At 34.9% G+C, this 21,072-nt stretch overlaps 2 protein-coding genes across 2 annotated transcripts; one reads left to right on the forward strand and one right to left on the reverse strand.

Annotated features, from left to right (window-relative positions):
- Positions 1-11,620: 11,620 nt before the first annotated feature.
- Positions 11,621-16,157, forward strand: LOC130648553 (uncharacterized). Its single transcript, XM_057454608.1, has 3 exons — positions 11,621-12,226; positions 12,427-12,525; positions 12,635-16,157. Exons 1-3 carry the CDS (start codon positions 11,905-11,907, stop codon positions 13,693-13,695), a joined length of 1,482 nt encoding a protein of 493 aa, XP_057310591.1. The 5' UTR covers positions 11,621-11,904; the 3' UTR covers positions 13,696-16,157.
- LOC130648543 (uncharacterized) lies at positions 14,432-18,938 on the reverse strand. The gene is made up of 5 exons (XM_057454599.1): positions 16,231-18,938; positions 15,996-16,157; positions 15,638-15,823; positions 15,306-15,441; positions 14,432-15,204 (listed from the first exon to the last, which is right to left on the reverse strand). Exons 1-5 carry the CDS (start codon positions 18,118-18,120, stop codon positions 14,909-14,911), a joined length of 2,670 nt encoding a protein of 889 aa, XP_057310582.1. The 5' UTR covers positions 18,121-18,938; the 3' UTR covers positions 14,432-14,908.
- Between the last annotated feature and the right edge of the window lie 2,134 nt (positions 18,939-21,072).

Here is a 21,072-nt window from a genome sequence, read left to right on the forward strand (position 1 = left end):
CCATCAGCCACAGCTAATCATTCCTGTGATGACCCGAACCTTCAAACAAGGCAGCCATTTATGATCGATCATCTGCTGCGCCAATCGACTATGTTTTCCGAAAATTTGGCCATCCTTCGGACCAACGATCACATCGCTCCCTCAGACGTTTATCGCGAGCAAGAACATTGTTCCTCTGAGCTGTTCTTGCGACCATCTCGAACCTCGGATATTGGACAGGGTAAGCCTTTACGAATTGTCCATTTTATGTCCCGTCTGCGGCCTACTGAGGAAGAAAAAGTTATCACTACTGACTCTGGTGCACAAACTAGGCTTATGTTGTCGATTGGTCATGCAAAACCGAAATTAGAGTCTGTCAGCCTCGAGCAATTTTCAATCGTCAATATGCGATTTTTTTACGAATTGTTGTGTAGTAATAGGCTTTCCACGTCCTCTGACTTGCGAGACTACCTCTCATATTTAATTAAAATTATGGAATTGGCTCGGAAGTATACCTGGGAGTCAGTGTTGAAGAATGATAATGAATATCGGATTCTTCAGCACACTTATGGCTACCCATGGTCCTTTGACAACAGCATCTACACGAGGTTATGCTCATGCTCCGCTGGGCAATGCAATCACGCGCTGTGTCTAGTACACGGGGATCTAAGCCTGGTTTTACTGGGCCTTCGCTTCCTGGATTAGGTACACACACCCAGACTGGAATCGAGATTTGTTGAAACTTTAACTGCCTTAAGGGTTGTCAAAAACCGGATTGCAAATTCTCACACCCCTGCAACCGCAAGGTTGGTAATCAGGTTTGTGGCAAGCAACACCCAGGTTGTCAACACACACCTTCTAATTGACTAGATTTGCCTATGTTTTCCTCACCTCTCAATTTGAAATTAAGGACCACTGAACTAGGTGATGACCCAGACAGGGAATTCCTTCTTGATGGAATTACTCATGGGTTCCAGCTTTTGCCTGCAGACATTTCTCTCACACCTGCCGAAATGCATAATTATTCCTCACCTACTAATCCTCTTTCTGCTGATAAGGTGGAGCTACTATCATGCGGCCTCACGCTCATGCGCGGAAATTGAAAAGCATAAAGCGTATAAATCCTAGGCGGCGATGACGTCATCACATTTAAAGTAATGTACTAACAGCTTGTAATAAAGTCTATCACCTACGTATTAGATCCAAAATTTATTTTATTATGGTATGTTAGGCCACCGTCTCGTAGAAACAACAAAAATTGCAGCCATAGCTATTGTTGTGGTTACGGAAATAACGAAACTATAACCGACGAGAAATCAGTGAATTTCTTCATTTTGCACGTTAAAGTTACAAAAATAAAAGTTTTTCCAGCAACATGGTATATATTCCTATAAAGCCACATGATTTAAGTTTTTAATTGTGAAAATTTCATTCTACTTACATATTTTTCAGCTAAATATTTGGAGAAACGTAGAGCTCATATTTTGTCTAACCGAAGTACAGCCACTAGCCAAACATTCCTTAAAACATGGCTACTGAACACATGCGTGAATTGGACAAACTATATCGAATATGTGGATTTCTTCTCCCAAAAATAAGAACAATACGTTCAAGGTCTCAAACCCTAAGGTCAGTAAAAGAATGTTCATAAACATTGAAAATGACACTGAGGCGCTCCACCCAACCAAAATCTGCATGAAGTGCTTCTCTAGACTTGACAATTGGACTATAGAAAAAGCACAAGGAACTTTGAGTTGTTTAAAGAAAATAATTTAAAAAGAGGTGGCAAGCCACCGCAATGATGAACTCAACCTGTCAACCTGCCTTTCATTACTGGCATTTATTTCATAGAACTGACCCAAGTATCTAACCAACTGTGGACTTTGTGACAAAGCGATGCGGAAGGTCTTCGGTTTAAACACGGTCCGTGTTTAAACCGAATGTAGATTTATCGTTTTTGCAGGAGAATAGCATTGTATCTTGAGCAACTGTTGTACTTGCATGCCTTACGTAGCTCTAATGGGAGAGAGAATAGGAGTAATTACATCGCAATGCAGATATAACTAGCCTTATAACACAGAGACGTTAATGAAAAAAGGTGGTTTCGTATGAAACAATAAGAAGCAACTGGAAAACTTCTGTATTCTCCCCTTTACAGGGATGATGGAAAAGCTAATCGATTTCGGCTGTACTGAAATAAACACCTACTAAAGTGGAAACATGAGGATTGGTGAAATTTACATATGCTTGGGTTCTGGCACGGGCCCTTGAGTAAGCATCCCCTGCCTCCTGTAAGACACCAACCACATTCATTGACACCATCCGCCAAAAGCAATAACTTTATTAAACGTTGGAAAAAGAAGAGTTGACAACTACAAATGCTATTGTTGTTGCTTATACCTAGTGACACAGAGTCCAGGGCTTAGAAAGGTAGACTTGGAACCCAGCCCTTGGTTGTGACTAAGACTGAAAAGTAGTACACCTGGAAACAAAAAAGCTTTCCGACCTTAGACATGAACACTTAAAAAATCGTATTGAAATGCTTGGGCTGACCAAAAAACCGCCCCTTAGAAAGGCAGACTTGGAAACCAGCGGCAGCAACCCAGAATACCATGCTTTAATTGTACTAGACACTTTTCATAGGACCCTCATTGATAACAGTATCATTAGAACCTGAATAGGTAATCCTGGGCAATTAACAGTAATGATGTGTATGCATGAAATAAAAAGGTTTACAATACAGCAAACTGCAATGAAGTATCTTGTCTACAGTGACGGTGGATGTAAATAAAATTGGGATTAGGCTCCCAGAAAAAGGTGCTGAATACACTTTCTTGCTTATTACAAGCAGAGTACTGCCCAACTTGGACCTATAACTATTCTCTGAGAAAATCTTAAAGAGAGAAAACAATCCTTCAATCACAAACAATACGACATAAGACAGAGCTAACAACATAAGCAACCTGGTTACAGAACAAACACAAATTGAAAAAATGCATATTTTAAAAATATATAATATAACAAAGAATTCAATCTGGAGTCACAAGTTCTGGCGCACAAGAGGTAGCTTTCCACATGTGTTACAGGGCCTCAACACTCAACCTTACACAGGAGGTTGTCATGACAGGACCACACTGTACATAATTTGACTAAGGGTTGAAGGGTTGTCAAGCCTGTAGGGCAAGTTAGTGAACTTGGGCACCTTACTGAACTATGGTAATAAGTGAGGTCGTTACACCCAAAGACAAGCTGGAAGCAATTCCCCTTGCTAACTTTTAAGTTACCAGAGAAGAGTGAGCTGAACTCCTTATTTTTGTTTTGTAAAAATAGGAGGTAAAAAATAATTTAGTTTTCAAATTGACACAATTGTTTTTTCTTTTTGAAAAGATTTAGGAGTAACACATTAGTTAGTTAGAAATGGTGTCGCACGTATTACCTAGAGTTATTGATGCAGTCTTGGGGGAAGGCTGTTCAGACGGGTTGCTCTTACAGTAAGTTTGGTTTGTTTCTGTGGCAAGGATTTTGCATTTGGCATTAAAGAATCAACCACCGTTGGTGTGGAGGAAATGGAGGTAAGTCCATCTTGATTCCATTCACTTGAAGTTCTTGCAATCCAAATACAACATGAGGATTTCTTACATACATCAGCAAGGTTACAGCGTTTTGGAGCCGTAGATTAGTGGTTATAGCTCTTGTACTCTGTGCGGGAGACAGGGGTTCGATTCCTCTTGACGGCGATTCAACATGGGCGAGTGAATGTTACTATAGCCCTGGGTTAACCCAAGCCATGTTAGGGAAATTGGGAAGATTACACACTGCTTGGGTCTGTTGGATGTTGCCGGAAATTGTCTAGTAGAGCGCGGGCTCTAATTGGGTCTGCGTAGCTCAAAATGAGCATTAAATACTCTAGGAATCTTCATCTAAGCCATCGTCCCTCCTGGAAATAATAGACAGGGTATATCCCTCGATTTTGTGAGGCTAGCCATGTCAAATATGCACATCTAACTGTCTAGGTTGCGCATAGCTCGGAAAGTTTTGTTGCTGTTCAACCCTAATCTTTTTAGAAACAGTGAGGCTGATCAGGAGATCTTCACAAGAAACCACTCCATCTTCCTACTAACAAAAAAACACCACTGTTATTGTGACGACTAATAAGCCAAAACAGTAAGTCTTTTTATTGACCTCTTTAACCCTTAAAATAGACAATACACGAATATTATTCATGATGAAAAATGTACAAATATGCCAAGCATTTTGTTAATTTGGATTCTGTTAGTCAAGAGGAAAATAATTTACAAAGAGGTGACTAGCCACCGCAATGATGAAATCTACCTGTTAGGTCTTTGAAAATAAGGTAGAGGTTGTACTCATCTAGAGAAAATGCCTCTAAAAGCACAATTCTCCCTTTTTGCGGAGCGTAGCGGAGCCCATTTCCTCATTAAATAAGCCAAATATAAAAGAAAAAGTAAGCACGGTGGAGAGTATATAGGATTTCTATAGGATTTCCGCGCCCAGTCCCCCTACATCAAAAATATCAAAAATCCGTTGTTGGAGTTTTTGTTGTTTTTTAAATATGGTACCAAGCGTAAATGGTGCTGTTTCCAGTTTAGGTTAAATCTGCCTACATTTTTTAGCCACGTGATACATAAATCACTTTTACTAACATCACATGACATTTTCTCGGATACATAGCGCCTCAAACTCAATCTAAGCCATATCGCAACTGACGGAAGGGCTTGTTATGTTCAAGAAAGCGAAGAAAGAAAGGGTATGTAATGAACCCTTTCTTATTCATTCCGATCTGACCTTCATACTGTTCAGACGTCTTTTTGCCGCGCAAAAAAAGGGCGTCGCCTGTGTCAAAAAACTCATTTTAACTTTAAAGAACTAAAGACTTGAATATGTCCACCAACACAAGCCCCATCAGTATCAACCTAAGGAGTAATGTAAGAGCCAAGACCACCAACACAACCAACAACAACACGAAAAGTGAAATGCTCCCGGAAGAATCCTCATCCAACTTGGCAATCACACAAGACTTCCTTATTGAGCAGATCTCTAACCTCAAAGAATATTTCAAAAACGGACTATTGCAACAAAAAAATGATATCGTTGAACAACTAAGAACTGAAAATAAAGTTTTAAGAGATGAAATTGATGCAATGAAAGAGAAAAATCAAGAAAAAGATAAATTCATGCTGGAATTGGAAAAAGACGTGATTAATCTCCAACAGTACGTCCGACGGAACAATGTTGAGGTTTGTGGTATACCTAATTCTATTGACCAAGATGAGCTTCAAGATAAAGTCATTGAGATTGCTAAGGCTATAGGTGTTGAATTTTCTGAAAGCGATGTTGAAGCATGCCACCGCCTTTACGCTAGAGAAAACGAAACTAAGAAGACGATTGTACGCTTCGTTAACAAAAAAAACTGCGACCTTTTACATGCAAATAAATTCAAGTTAAAAGATTCGAACTCGAAAACTAAAAAGAAATTGCGAGAAATTGGTCTGAAAGGAAATATTTTTATTAATTTTAACCTATCCCCGTACATGAAGTTCCTGTGGGGCAAATGTAAGAGACTTCATTCAAAGAAGATGATCAATCGTTTTTGGGTTTTTAATGGAAATCTCTTCATCGTTGTTGAAGAAAATGATCAGAAAATTAAGATAGATCACTTTGATAAACTTTCTGGCCTATTTCCAACTTTCAACTTTAACGCTGATGCCGAATAAATTTTTTCGATTCTCCACGCTTACTAATATTTTTAGTATAATTACCAACTAGGAAAATTTTTTGTTAGTACGATCTATAATTGATTTCTAATATGGCGGCGAAGATGTGCTAAAATTAGTCTGATGCTCATGCAGTAATTTATGTGAGTTCTTTGGCTTCCCTCTCAAACGCGCAAACTAAGAATTAGTAAGTTTTTTTGTGGTATATGCAGTGAATTGATTAGGGCAAATTCTAACTGTATTTTTTGTGATTTTTGTAAAATTTGGGTTCACCGAAGTTGTAACTTGCTTAATTCTAATGACTTCAAAAAACTCACAAAGGATAACTCAGATGAGGCATGGTCGTGTTTAAAGTGTAATTCTGAAATTTTTCCATTCCAGAGTGACAATACACCTCTGTTTGAGGCACAAAAAAGTCAGATTTTTTCTGACGTTAACTCTCATATTGAAACCTCTTTTTCAAATAATGTTGATGATGAAGATGAACGGTTTACTAATTGTAAATATTATGAATATAACAGCTTTAACTCTACTCTTGAACAACTTTCTTCTTCGGACCTTACACCTAATTTTTCTTATTTTCATCTTAATACTTGTTCTCTTCCCAAGAATATTGATAATATCAACATTCTTGTGAACTCTCTCAATATTGACTTTGATGTGTTAGGCTTCAGTGAAACTAGACTTAGTAAGTACTCAATAACACCAATTTTAAAAGGTTATATAGGATTTCATAACCTTTCAAGCAGCAATGCAGGAGGTACTTCCTTGTATATTTCTAATTCGCTAACAGTAGTGGTACGCTCAGACCTTTCAAATTTGCTCTTTCTTGAAAGTAAATTAGAATCAACTTTTGTAGAAATCTTAGATAACAATCGTAAAAATACCATTGTTGGGTGCATTTATAAACACCCTAATATGCCAATTCCTGAATTTATTAATTTGTATCTTAAACCCTTCTTTGAAGTAGCTATTAAGCAAAAACAAAAACTTATTTTAATGGGAGATTTTAATATTGATCTTCTAAAATGTGAAAGTAACCATCTAGTTGATGATTTCCTGGATGAACTTTATTCTAATTTTTTACAACCATCTATAACAATCCCAACCAGAATATCTAATACATCTAAAACTTTAATTGATAATATATTTACATCTAATCCATTTACAAAATATTTCTCAGGTAACATCATCACCTCAATTTCAGACCACCTTCCTCAATTTTTAATTTATTTTGACAATAGACTTAAAGTCAAGGATAATTTAGACACCTATTACAAGGATTGGAAAAATTTAAACATTAATGCCGTAATAAATGACATAGAATCTATAGATTGGGATTCTACTTTGCTTTTAAATGAAAATAATGTAAATAACTCTTTTAACCTTTTTTTTAATCAATTAGACCAAATTGTAAGTAGACATACCCCTAATAAAAAACTATCAAAAAAACAATTAAGTAATAGAAATAAACCTTGGGTCACTAGAGCTATTCTAAAATCCATTAACATCCGCAATAATTACTAAAAACCAAAAAAAAAAATTATATTATCAAAACCAATATAAATTTTATAGAAATCGTATAGTTAATCTTATCTACTATGCCCTTGCCTGTGCCTCCTATGCCTTGCCTACCCCTGCCTTGCTGATTCCTCTTCCTCTTTCCTTGGCTGCCTTTGCCGTGCTTAATGCCTTTGCCTTGGCAACCTCTCCGCAACACTTTCTATACTAGTTATAAGGACTTAATTAAAAAAATAAAAAATACAAAGGACACAACACATTAGAAAAGATGAACAGAACTATAACCAAGTGCAGGTAGGTTTCGACCCATATTTCTGAACGTAGGTAGCTATTTATCGACCAGCGTGGTGAATTTAGCATACGGTTTTGCTACACGATTTTTCGTATTTCTTGATAAAATAGCGTACGCGGGACCGCCGCAAGACTCCCTGCAGAGCAAATACGGTCAAATTCGCCCTGTATTATATGTTATATTTGATGTCTTAATAAAGAATGAACAGTTGTTTTGTAAGGATTCTTTTAAAAGCCTAGTGTGGCCAATTGAGTCCGGAAAACACAAGTCTGGTTTTAAAGATGTACATCTTCTTGTTGTCAGAACACATGCGGGACTATTTTTAGAAAGCTAACCACCCATTGACCATGCCTGTACACTCCATCAGTTAGGAAAGACAGATTCCCATGTGTCCTTAGCTTGATTAACATATACATATATATACATTGGTTCTTTATTGCTAGTTCTATAGTCTCACACATTACATAACTTTTTTCTTCAGAAATGAGTTTCTCGTCATTATCCACACCTCCAGCCTCTTCCTCCTCATCTAAACTGTCCTCTTCAATGACTAGCTTTTCGACTATTTTGACAATTTTTCTATTCAATTTAATTATTTGCCATATAAAAGTTGAGATTACAGTAGGTATAACCCATTATATAAATAGTTACATATAGTTATATTCAATAGCTGGGGACCAACGCCATAGCGAAGTTAATAGCTACAGGGAGGGTAAATATTTACTCAAGGGTCTGAAACAGATCCCAATCATGAGTGAATTTAACCAATCCTCATGTTTCCACGTTCATAGGTGTTTGTTTCAGTACAGCCGAAATCCATTAGCTTTTCTATCATCCCTCCAAAGGGAGAATACAGAAGTTTTTCAGTTGCTTCTTATTCTTTGGAGAAAAACCTCCTTTTTCATTAATATCCCTGTCTTAAAAGGCTAGTTATATCTGCATTGCGATGTAGTTACTCCTATTCTCTTTCATGCTCCTCCACTTCAAGTAATGACAGTGGAACACACCATTTGTCATTGCAACGCATTTCTTATTGTGCCTAGAGTAATTTTCCTTCATGGCAATAACATCACAATAGCTGCAGCGAGACGAAGGTTTGTCTTTTTTGTTATCTCGTTCACTTTAATATTTGGAAGAATCATTTGCTGAATGTTCTTTGTTAAACAATACAATGCCTTTTTTCGAATTGTTGAATCTTTAGAAATTTCAACGCATTCTTGACGTTTTTGTTAATGGGCAAAACCGTTTGGGCCATTTTGATTCGAACAAGAACTGAAAACATCACTTTAACATTAACACCTTTTTAAACAAGCATCAGGAAAATTGAGATCGATCCTAATTCTGTGCAGTCTTGGCAACAGTCAGGCTTACTTGCATCCAATTAATCATTTTGGGAGTTCAAAATCTTTTTTAATAAAAGTACATACTGTTAAGTGTAAATTTGAAACACCAATATTTTTCCCTTAAAAATGACTAAAATCCAGTATTCTACTTAAAGAAAAAAAAATTGACGTAACTCTTTAAATTTCTTTTTTTATAAATTAACAAAATTATAATTTTACGACGAATATGTAGTCAAGTCACAAAAGTGTTAAGAAATATTCTTTTTTACATTATATGCAAATAAGTGTTAATAAGTTACTGGAGCTCAATAGTTATATTGAAAACCTATTTTAGTATACATAGGTACTAGTTATCGCTTGTAAAGACCATTATGGTCCGCGCAGATACTGATAAAATACGGCTATTATTAATAAAACTAGTCGTCAACCCATTTGTATTTCGCATTTTCATTGCGTGAAATAAGAAAATTTTTCAGCTAAGCATGTCAGCCATTAGTTCTCATGTTTTGGAAAGGGTGTTTTCTTCAATGTACACCCTCAAGTGATCAAAGATAGCCATCCGTTTTGCCAAAGTACTCTCACATGAAAAAGTAAACATTCTTTGCGTTTTTCAATAGTCAGTCATGATGTGATTATTAAACGTGTGAAAAGGCTTTGGTGTTTAATTGCTTTTGTGGAAAATTCATAGTTGGTATTGCACCTTAAAAAAAGGGATGAAAGGGGATGCATTCCACCAAAGTTTACTTCAAGTGATGAGAGAATCAAACGAAACAACATATACTGCTACAATATATTTATTATCCACAGTATCTATCAACAACCTAATCCAAGGACAATAAATTATCTCATTCACAACAGACTTAATTTTACACACAATATTTTAATGTTTCTTCCATCGTCACCACTACTGCTATTGTCATCTGTGAGAAAAAATGAACTGTTTATGCCAAAAGGCAACTGTCGAGAAGTAGCAGATCCACCCCATATCTTTACTAAAAAATCTTAGTGTTCAAAAACAAGTTTACCACTTCCAGATTAAGAACCAGATATTACTGCTTTTGAAATTGATTGATGGATTTCCTTTGTGGTACGGATTTCCTTTCTTTTTTCAATGATACGATTTTTGCCTTTTCTTTAAACAACGCAGTTCTGGAACTGGTCAACTGTTATCTTCTTTTGTGGTGTCTATCGTTCTTCTTTTTCTTATTCCTCGTTACTAGTATCTACTCTCCAAAAGGACTAAAAAATAGTAACATTTAAAATATTTAAATTAAAAAAAGGGAAATAAAACTGTTTCAAGCCATAGTAATTAATATTCATTAATTCATTATTATACCCGTCCAACCCATGCTAGCATGGAAAACGAACGTTAAGCTGAGAATGATGATGAATGATGAGTAATGTCCACCTGTCAGCTTTTGTTACTTGTAAATCATGGTTTATTTTTTTTTTCTATTTTGACGACCATAACTTTCCTAATTATGTTTCCTTAAATTTCATCACTTTCAGGATCAAACAATAGACTTAGTCTTGTCACCAAAACCTTTACCTTCGATTGGACTATTTTTCCTGAGCTACCGCATTTCAGTGAACAGGGTCGGCATAATCGTCTGAATTCTCATCTGAATCCAACGGAGACAGACGTTAACGTTTCTCTCTGAAAGTATGCAAAATTCAAAATAATGATGTAAGAATAAAGGATTGTTTTCTTTTATGTTTGTCTATAAAAATGAGTATATTTTGTGTAAAAAAATATATAAAACAAGTATCGCGGTGGTGGACTATACCTGTGAAAGAAGTTACATTCTCTGATCTTAATTCCGTCATGTGGTCACAAATGTTTTGATGCCAGCACCGTTACAACTATTATCCCAGACTAAATTTGATTCAGCTTTAACTTTTAGTATTTTCGTTTCTCTTTAACATTTTAACACGAGCTTTTTAAATCGTACAGCTTTGAAAAGGTGTGCATTTTTGTTTTGTTTTTAAATACTTTTCTTTTGACAGCGGCTAGACGCAGCATGATATGGTAATGAGATTTCTTTCAAAAAAGCCTAAAGGCCAATATTTTCAGGAAATAATAGAAAAGGTTCATATTGATAATACACTGAAATCCTTCTGTTTGAACGGCTAACAAAGGTTACTGCCACCTTAATAGTTAGCGTTAGAAAGTTTATTCCAGCACAAGCACTGGATTTACTATTGCAAATTCATAAGACATTCAAAAAATGAAGGCCTAAAAATGGGTGCAACTTTTAAGCACCTATCAGTTTCAGTTTAACTATCACCAGTTAATCTCCGTCCTAACCCAACTGTATGTACACTCACATCCATCCCTTGCATGCACAGTTATTTAAAGGCCTCAACCAAGCAACAGTTGGCATTACCTCTCTCATGGAAACATACAAAATGGCTACATACTTACCTTAGATACTTACCTATGATGTTTTCCTATGTTCAAAATTGCATTCCTCTAGCCCACCTGTGCGATGCGAACCCTTCCCCATTCCCCAGTAAGTTACCATTGCTGTACAAAACATTAATAAAAAACTAAACCTAATTAGAGAAGTAAAAATGCAAAGTAAAGTAAGATGCTGACGTTGAGACACTAAAAAGTTCGAAACCTGACCTTCTGCTGACTGTCTCATGCGAAAAATCTTAGCGGTTTAGCACATTCTGTCGACCATTAGCATTTTAATTTTCTAACAAAAATAATTTAACCTTTTCATAAATATATCTAGCAATTGCCTTTTTTTACACTATGACAAAACAAGGAGGTTTAAAAAGAAGGAGAGAGAACTCTTTTATTTCTATTGAAATCATCCGTGTCTCATGTTTACTTTTCTCTATTGTTCTTACATCGAATTCTGTCAATCAAAATTTGAAATCTCGCGCTTAAATTAATAAATTAGCCGTTGTCTTTTGTTACTATTTGCATAAATTATGAGCCCGCGGCTATTTTTCTCTCAGCGGTAAATGCTTGTTAGTTGATAAATTTGTCGTTTTTACATATCATAAACAAGCAAGAAGCGAAATGGCAGGCGAAGACGTTAAAAATATAATAGAATTGGATGATGACTTTTTTGTGACGGAAGAAATATTGTCAGATTTTACTGTTTACGAAAGTTGTGAGGTGGAAGTATCGTTTGTGGAAGATCTGTTGGAAGAAGAAAATGAAGTAGATGCTGGATATTTGGGTATTCCTCAAATAGTATTCGTTGATGAAGAAGATGTGGACATGGTGGTTGATAACAACAGTACCAAAAATGTGAAGTTTGTGTGCAGCAAGTGCAAAAAACAGTATTTTAAAGAAGCTTACTACAAGAAACATACTCTGATATGTAAAAAGCCAACAGGTAATGCTTCAGTTTAATAAAGTCATGTTTTCTTTAAAACACCATTAGCTAGCTAGCTATAATGTTTTGTTTTTTGACTCTGCATGTAGATTTCATAGAAAAGCTATTGTATTATCATCATTTGATATGCTTTTTGTTGTTGTTGTCTTGTTTTGTTATCACAACTGTGTTCTGATGTCAACTCTGTATTCCAATAATAGATCCAGAAACAACAACAGTGGCAAGAAAAACTCTTGATGACTCAAAAAATAAATCAACTACAACAATTTCCACAAAACAAGTTAAATCAAAATCGAATCGTAAGTATTCATTCATGAACTCTGAGAACATAAGGAATTTTTTTTTGCTATATATAGAGCAAAATATTGTGAACTGGTGGTATAAACCTTTTTTTTTGCACCCTTTTAGAATCTTTATCCATCACCGATCATGAGCTGCAGCAAGAAAAAATGAATTTTGTTCGTGATGCTATGGTTAAAATTTCAAAAGACCCAATCAATAACATTGTTGTGAAAGGATTCAAAACACCTGGAAATCGTGTCAAAGAATTAGCCAACTCAATTTTGAATGCTGGGAGTGATGTTTTGGACATTATTTCTGAAAATGTAGTGTGTCGCATATTTAAAGAATTGCAAAAATCTAACCTACTGACTGGTTCAGGAAAAGAATCTCTTTGGAGAAAAGTGCATGAACTTGCACAAGACGATAAATTCAGACAACATTGGAAACATGTATTACCTAAAGGATACTGCATTGACAGTCAAGAATTCTCTATGTTGTTGCAGAAATTTGTTATGGAGTTAATAAAAATACTAGTAGCTCATGAAAACAAAAATCGACATGTCGAAAAAAGTCTTGACTTGAAACTCACAACTGAGGAACAAACTGTTCTGTATTATGTTTCAGGATACATAATTTTCTCGCTACGTAAAAAATACCAAAGATTAGCAGATTCGAAAAACAAAGTTGTTGCTGTGGCTGCATTGCAGTTTCTGAACTCATTGAAAGTTTCAGGTGATGATAAACTGCAGGTATATAGTTTTCTGGATTATACAAGATCTTGGGTGGACCAAGTCAGCAGAGGATACCTGATAAAAGTCAATGATGACATGTTTATTTTTTGCAGAAGAATTGAAAACGTTATTAGAAAAGTTTTAAATTTGAACATGTTGAAAAAATATAAAGGAGAAGATATACGGGAACTTTTCGAAAATGAACTTATGAAGGACTCTTTAATTGATCAAGCCTGGGTCATACTTTCACGGTATCTTGGAAATGAGAAGTTATCGAAAATTCTCAAAGCTCAGATCATTAAAAAATGGTGTGACATCAGAGCAAAAGCATATGTCACTGCATATATACAAGTAGTTCGACGCAAACTTGCTTCTCTAGCATCGGAGAAAAAAGAGAAGTTGACTGTAGTCTTATCTAAAAAAGGTGAACCAGCAATGAGAAAAAAACTTAACTAATTGTCATAACATTTTTACCTATAACTTGTTTTAATTTCTATATATCTTTTCCATGTATATAACTGTGTTTCTTAGTAAAATAATCATACCCTTATTATGTTTGTACTATTTTAAGGGTTTTTTTCGGATTGAGTAAGGATTCAATCTCGCTGAAGCTGTTTATTTTAAATCTAAATTTTTGCCAAGATTTGTGAACTTCACTCTCATTTCTTTTTTTTGTGCTACTTCTTTGTTCAGTTATGCACATTGGCAAGCGTTAAACTGAATAATGCTGCGAGATCAAAACTCTGCGCGCTTTGCTAGAAATTTAATAGATCATAAAAACGCGGAGAAATGGTCGATGGATAGGCTAATCAAGATGGTATGAAACAACATGCTTTTTATCAGCTGGAGGGACCCTGAAAAATAAGTTGCGCGTGCATAATTACCGACGCAAATATTCTTACGCGAGAATCGCTACTTAAAGCTGACCGCAACCTCGGACCTAGGATTGCCGCATCGGATGCTCTATGCCTGACTGTGGCCTGATGAAATCAACTCACTTTTTGATTATTCCATTTGATTAAATTTTTTGCAAACAAGTTTTATATCTCACACGGGTATCGAACTCTCTTTGCAAACAAGTTTTACATCTCACACGGGTATCGGGTATGTTTTATTGTGGTTTGTATACACCCTTACACCAAGAGGCCTTTGTCACGTTCTTTTTTTAAATCAACATAGTCCCGAATAGCGAATATTAATTTCGACACTCCTTCGCATGAATTCTTGTTGGGAATATAATGAAACTTGTCCCCAGGGTTGTTCTACATATCGCGAAGTGAGTATGTAAAAAAGCAAAACAAAACTGTAATATTTATTCACGTATGGCGGATCCATTCGAAATGAAGATAAAAGAAATTCCGTAATAGTTGTAATTTCCCGATGACATAAATAAAAATTACATAGCAATAATAAAGTAGCAATCCTAAATTTTTTTAATCTCAATTATTTTCTAAGATTTGATGTTTTCAAAAAAATGTTTCAAATCAAAGTCAAAATCGTACTCCACTAAAAATATTTGCAAAAGATGTGACTCAAAAGACAAGGCACTAATAACAAAACAACTTCTATGTTGAAAAAGCGTAATGGAAAAAATGTCTGACATACTCAGAAAAAATATAAATAAAATAGTCAAACAATCATGTTTCCAAAAGTATCAATATATAAATAACTATCTCTTTCTTTTCTGTGGAAGTTTCCTCATATCATTTACGTCTAGGTGAATCTGATTTTGATTACCACGTCGAGTGTTTCCACGTAGATCTCTGATCAACTCAGATTTCATAACAAGCAAAGAAAGTTCTTGTTGGCCAAATTGATAAAGTGTTGGGTTGTCACATGTACCACCACTTCGTCTTTGACGAGCGAAATGTTCCTCCAATGGATCTTGTGAGAATTTCTCGCTCAAAATCATCTTGACATTTGGACTCTGGAGAAGTAATTTGGTCAGTTCCACGAATGATTTCACTATGGACAAAGATAAAAAAAATATACATTTATAGAACAACACCGTTTGTCCATGAAACATTGCCTGGAACCACAATTGCAGAAAAATGTAGATTTTTTACCTGTTATTTTCCAACCATTTATCGTCTGTTTGCTCAATAACAATTTATTTTTTTCATCTTGGGATAAATTAGGTGTGTCATTGGCTTGTTCTTCCCACCTTCCCAGGTAATGTTCGAGGAATTCTTTCTCTAAAAACTGAATTTTACATGTTGATGTGAAAAAAATGAAAAATGAAAATGGAAATATTTGCACACCCTTTTACATGGAGATCAAGTTCTTTAGGACTGGTTTACAAATATGCAAAATGAACTTGAGCTTTTTGAGGGAAAAATGTTGTGTTTCTGAATTCCGTTACAAAATAATTGAATGTATTTCGAATGATACTACTAACCTCAAAACGCCAATCGTTAACATCTCTATATGCTGCAAGAGCTATTTTTCCGCCACGATCTTGATTAATTGAAGATACATTCAAGCAATCAAAAACTTGGTCAAACATACGCACAAACTTTATTGTACTTTTCGTATAATGCAGCCCCTGAACCTCAAGTGCATCAGCAGTTGTTTTACTCAAAACCTAAATGCAAAATCATAATTTACATGAGCAATGATAAACACATTATCAGAAGTATGTCATTATTTGCAACTCCCACAAAATAATCAAACTGTGAATCCACTATCACTCAGAAAACACTAATACAAACAAGCAGACAAATAAATAATAAAAAAAGAAAAGAAAAATATCTCACTTGGGTAGCCAACTTAACTTGCATCCTCAACCTTGGAGTTAACTTTATGTGATCCTCTTTTAGTTTATAAAGTTTCCTTAATCCAGGTGCTGCTCCATGTAAATTCAGATCCCATTCATAAACATTGACAAGATGGTTCCAGCTGATATCCATGTGATCGAGCTAATAAATAGAAAATTGATATATGTATACAGATATACTTTAAAATTGAAACAAACAAACAAAAAACACTTACAAAAAGATTGCGTGTATTATTGTTTCCATGAGAGTTCTCGAAACAGTTTCTCGTTGTTTTAATGAGATGAGGGACATCGGATATAAAAAAGATCTTTCTGTCCAATGATAATAAGTTGTTGGTCCAATATGTGTTACCAATATCAGGTGTCACCATAATTTTGTAAAACTTCCTATTGGGAGAAGCACCATCTGAAATAAATGCTCGAACATAAAAACCAATTGCCTCCAATACATATGTCGCCTCCCATACACATGGATAGAGCTGATCAGAGGTAAATCCCAATGATGCGAAATATCCAAAAGGATACACCAGAGATGAAACAATTCCTCGAACCATAAACACTATCACATAGGAAGCAAAGTGACGATCATTCTCTGATGATCCCTCAGCACGTTTTTGAAATTCAACTAACTCATCGTTAATATCCCCCATATCAGTGAAACCAACCAATTGTCCAGTTGACTGTCTGAACACCAAGTCAGCTTTTATTTTCATCTCATCATAAATAAGCGAAACGTTTTTTTGGTGATCATCCAGAGTTGCAATTTTACTATCCACTATTAATCTTTCAATGACATCTGGATTGAATCCACACATTGGATCAGTGAAGTTTATGTATTTTTTAAGTGTGTCAATATGTGGGAGTTTTAAAAAATTCAAATTCGGATTTCGCAAATGTTTATATGCTGCTGGTGAATGGTGGTATAAACTGAGGCACCACCTAATAATTAGTGGGTGCCATCTCATGCCATTAGGTGAACTTTTGGAAGCCATTTCTTTTTGTTGCTCCCATAACAACCACTGGGGACTGCCTTCGGGTATTTCAGGACATGTTTCCTCATTGCAAACAATATTTTTTATAAATTCGTGTTGCTCATCATCAACATGGATGCATTCTTTCTCAGTAATTTTTCTTACCCAAGATGATAATTGGGCAACTTTCTTTATTGCTCTCTGTTTTTCTCCCTGAGTATTGCGATATCTTTCCTCTAGTTCTTCTCTGGAAAGATATCGAATGTTTGTATGTGAGGAATCAAGCACAGAATCATCACTTTTCCGTCTACTTCTAACTTTTTTAACTGTTGGTTTAAAAGAATTGCACATACTACATACAGATGAAGGTTTTTCAGCTAAAAAATGACAGTTGGTATGGCGTATTGTTTTAAAATTGTCTTCATCAAATCTGACCATTTTATCGTCTTCAACAAAAGCTACTGGAAATGTTCCACTCTGATTCATGAATGGCTGTTCGAAATTACATCTCGACTTGATTACATCTTCATAACCTTGTAACCCCGTGCAAACACTGACTGACTTCCAGAATGACGAGAAAGTTGAAATATCATCATTTTTCAAAACACATGGCAGAGTTTTTGTTAGTTGTATTGTTTCTTTCTCCATAGGTTTCCCATATATGGAGAAATCCCAACCATTGCTGTTGTCTATACGTATTGTAAGCAAATGGTTTAATTCTTTTTCATTTTGACAAAGGGTATAGACACGTTTATAGTTATCCGATTTATCACATATACTAAAACCAACTTTCTTCATACTCACATCTAATTCCAGTATTTTTAAGCTGTCTTTTCTGTTTACAGCATAATTCATGCACACACAATTTTCATCCACATGAGGGTAAAATGATGCAGCAGTACCAATTATTTTTTTTGACGTTTTCATCTCATCTAATTTTCTTCTACATCCATTACAAGTAAATTTAGGAAATACACAAGGATCTTCTTGTTCACAATTTATTCCATATATAGATTGAAACACTTCACTGTAAATATCACAAGATTTAAAATTAACGTAATGTTTACTTTTCACAATTTTCTTCCCACACAATCTACATAGCTTTTGAATATACTCTGAATGTGAAGCAGACATGTTGACACAGCAAAATTCAAATATGAATACTTTATTTTTCAAAAAAACTTCATAAAAAACCCACAAAGGTGTCAAGGGAATTAAAAAAAAATGTGAACCACTTGCCAGCTGGTTATGTAACACCTAATAAAAAAACAATTATAAACTCAATTCAATATATATTCAAAACATACAGCTGGTGTGAGAGAAAGAAAGAATATACATAAACAGAAAATCTACTCCCACTGGGGAAAAAAGAAAAAAAGTTGCTTAAAACTTTTACCTAAATATACATAATTAGAACTAATAATTATTTTCTTTTGTTCCATGACAATGGAAAACATCACCGAGTGCTGCGACGTGCTGCGACACCCTACCGAGAATTCGTCTACTTCGAGAGTAAAAAAAACAATTTTATAAATAACCCCTCCTGACGAGACCTGCACAAAAACGTTAATCAACCCTTTAACTAACATTTTCCCAGGAGGGGACATACGAAATAGTTTATAAGTTGTAAAACTTTACGATCTCCCAAGGCAGCTTTTCGCACTTTGAAGGCACTTTACTCCTTCCGCGTCCTTATGGAAGTGGAAAAACAAACTTCACCCTCATTGAATCTTGTAGTTTAACTAAACTACATGTTTTCCTGCTCTTCCGCATTGCTGTAAGTGTGATTTTTAAGATTTATCTTTTCTCGTTAAAACACTCGTTTCAGAGTCGGTAGGTAAATATTGAGCCAAATCAGAGACACGGATCAGTTCAAAGGGGCGCCGAAACAATAAAAAATTGAATAGAAAATTTAAAGGGACGCCGCGAGTTCTCTCTCCTTCTTTTTAAACCTCCTTGGACAAAAATATTTTGTGTATTAAGATTGAGTGAATCTATTTTCTTTTAAACAAACGAATTATCATAATTTGGAATAGCTTCCTTGCAGATACTTGTCAGGCTTTAACTTCTTTTAAATAATTAGTACTTTAATGTTAGAAACTAATGTATTTGACGGAATGTTTCTATTCAGAAAATCAGAGTTTGCTTGACACAACATAGACAGTAAGGGAGCAAAATATTCAACAGCAACAACAAACAAGAAACCACAGGGATTTGCAAAGTTTCACAGCTACAGATTTACCTCATTTACAGTTTTAAGATTTTTTGGTAACGCACAAAGCTTAGAATTTTCTTTTTTACACAACAGCATAAAAAACAAAAAAAAAAAACAAAAAAAAAACACACAAAGCATATGTCTCTCTTTTATGTGATAAAGATCCTAAAAACGAGTTAATACAGGCAATTGCGAGAAGCTAAGTTACATCGAATTCCATCGCAAAACACATGTCCGTCGAATTCCATTGAAAAACAAATGTTTGTCGACTCCATCGCGAAACACACATTCATCGTTTCCATCGCGAAACACACGTTCATCGTTTCCATCGCAAAGCACACGTTCGTCGTTTCCATCGCAAAGCAAATGTTCGTCGTTTATTTGATTAATTTGTATTATTTTAATGATTGACAAATAAATGGCCTGCCTTTATTTTATTTATTTTATTTATTTATCATCAATATTTACCCAGGATATACATTTCAGAATAAATTTCTGCTTTTCAAATGTGTCCTGCTAAAATTAAAATCAAATACTCTACATTATATACAATTAAATATAAAATCGTCGATGTTCTAAAATCCAATTAAATGAAAAGGAATAGGCAAAACAGAAAGAAAAACGCTAAACACATAGATGAAATGGTGAAAATACACTAAAGATAAGATTATAGGTGTCCATGAGTTAAGCGCTCAAATGGGAGATAATTGGTATAAATGGGTGAGGCAACAAAGCTAGTATAATATATGAAATATTGAAAATGCTATACTAATAAACGAAAAATGAAACATGCCATATCACAAATGCTTCCTTCTGCTAAATGTCGAATGAATAATCGGCAAAAAACATTTTAGTTCAAAACCGCGTATGTCATAATTTTGCAGTATCTAAAAACATCAAGTAGAAAGGGTGAGAAACAGAGGTGAAAACATATAAATAAGGAAGACTAGACAAGGTTAAAGAGCTTCATATTGTGTTAGGGTCCAAAGTCCAAATAAAGTGTGTAAGTAGGCCAAACGATTAAAAAATATGGTTATCCAATTTATTTTTAAATTTCATATAACTAGGCTCCCTTCGTATATCTATTGGTAAAGAATTATATATACTGGCACCCATATAGTAAAAACCATTTCTTGCCATATCCAAACGTACTGCTGGTAACTTTAGCGAATAAGAATTGTTTCGAGTCAGTCTTTAAAGGTTTAGCAGCTGAAAGTGGTTCCAATAATTTGAGCATGTTTTACGATCAATACATTTTCTGACAGCATTACAAGCATTTCGTTGAATTTTGTCGTAAATGGGTTTTAAACTGTTGTTGTTAGTTACTACTCTGGCACGTCTATCCAAGGACTGCAGTTTGTTCAACTGGGTGTTATTCAGGTTCAAATTGATGATACTATTGAATGTAATGATTGGAGTTATCATTGTTTCGTAAATCTTTTTAGCAGTTGTATCGTCAACTTCGGATCGTAGTCTCGTCAGTAAACGGAGTCTTCCAGATGCTTTTTTGTATGTAGAGTCGAAGTTGTTATTTAGAGACAACTTTGGTTTAATAATTGATCCCAAATACTTGTAGCTTTTCGTCTCATTAATCTCCACAAAATTACATGACAATGATATTTTTCCTTCAGCACTTTTCAACATTTTACTCGTCCCGAATATCATCCATTCTGTTTTCCCTTTGTTTAAATTAATAACAAGATCATTTTCTCGTAGCCTGCCAAATTACAGTTGAAATTTCTAACAAGAATCCTGAAACACTTATTCAGTCATTCACCGTACTCAAACCTGTGATTTTGCATAATTCACTTTCTTTTTAATGCTTTACTTAATCTTTTAAATAATAAAACTTTCCCTGTTGCCAGTTAACT

This window comes from Hydractinia symbiolongicarpus, chromosome 1 (genome assembly GCF_029227915.1).
Source record: "Hydractinia symbiolongicarpus strain clone_291-10 chromosome 1, HSymV2.1, whole genome shotgun sequence".
Taxonomy (NCBI): Eukaryota; Metazoa; Cnidaria; class Hydrozoa; order Anthoathecata; family Hydractiniidae; genus Hydractinia; species Hydractinia symbiolongicarpus.

Coding starts and splice junctions, on each gene's coding strand:
- LOC130648553 (XM_057454608.1), top strand. CDS start 11,905: ATGGCAGGCGAAGACGTTAAAAATATAATAGAATTGGATGATGACTTT. Junction 12,227..12,426: donor GATATGTAAAAAGCCAACAG/GTAATGCTTCAG, acceptor TTCCAATAATAG/ATCCAGAAACAACAACAGTG. Junction 12,526..12,634: donor AGTTAAATCAAAATCGAATC/GTAAGTATTCAT, acceptor GCACCCTTTTAG/AATCTTTATCCATCACCGAT.
- LOC130648543 (XM_057454599.1), bottom strand. CDS start 18,120: ATGTCTGCTTCACATTCAGAGTATATTCAAAAGCTATGTAGATTGTGT. Junction 15,824..15,995: donor AAGTTAAGTTGGCTACCCAA/GTGAGATATTTT, acceptor TTTTGCATTTAG/GTTTTGAGTAAAACAACTGC. Junction 15,442..15,637: donor TTAACGATTGGCGTTTTGAG/GTTAGTAGTATC, acceptor TGTAAAATTCAG/TTTTTAGAGAAAGAATTCCT.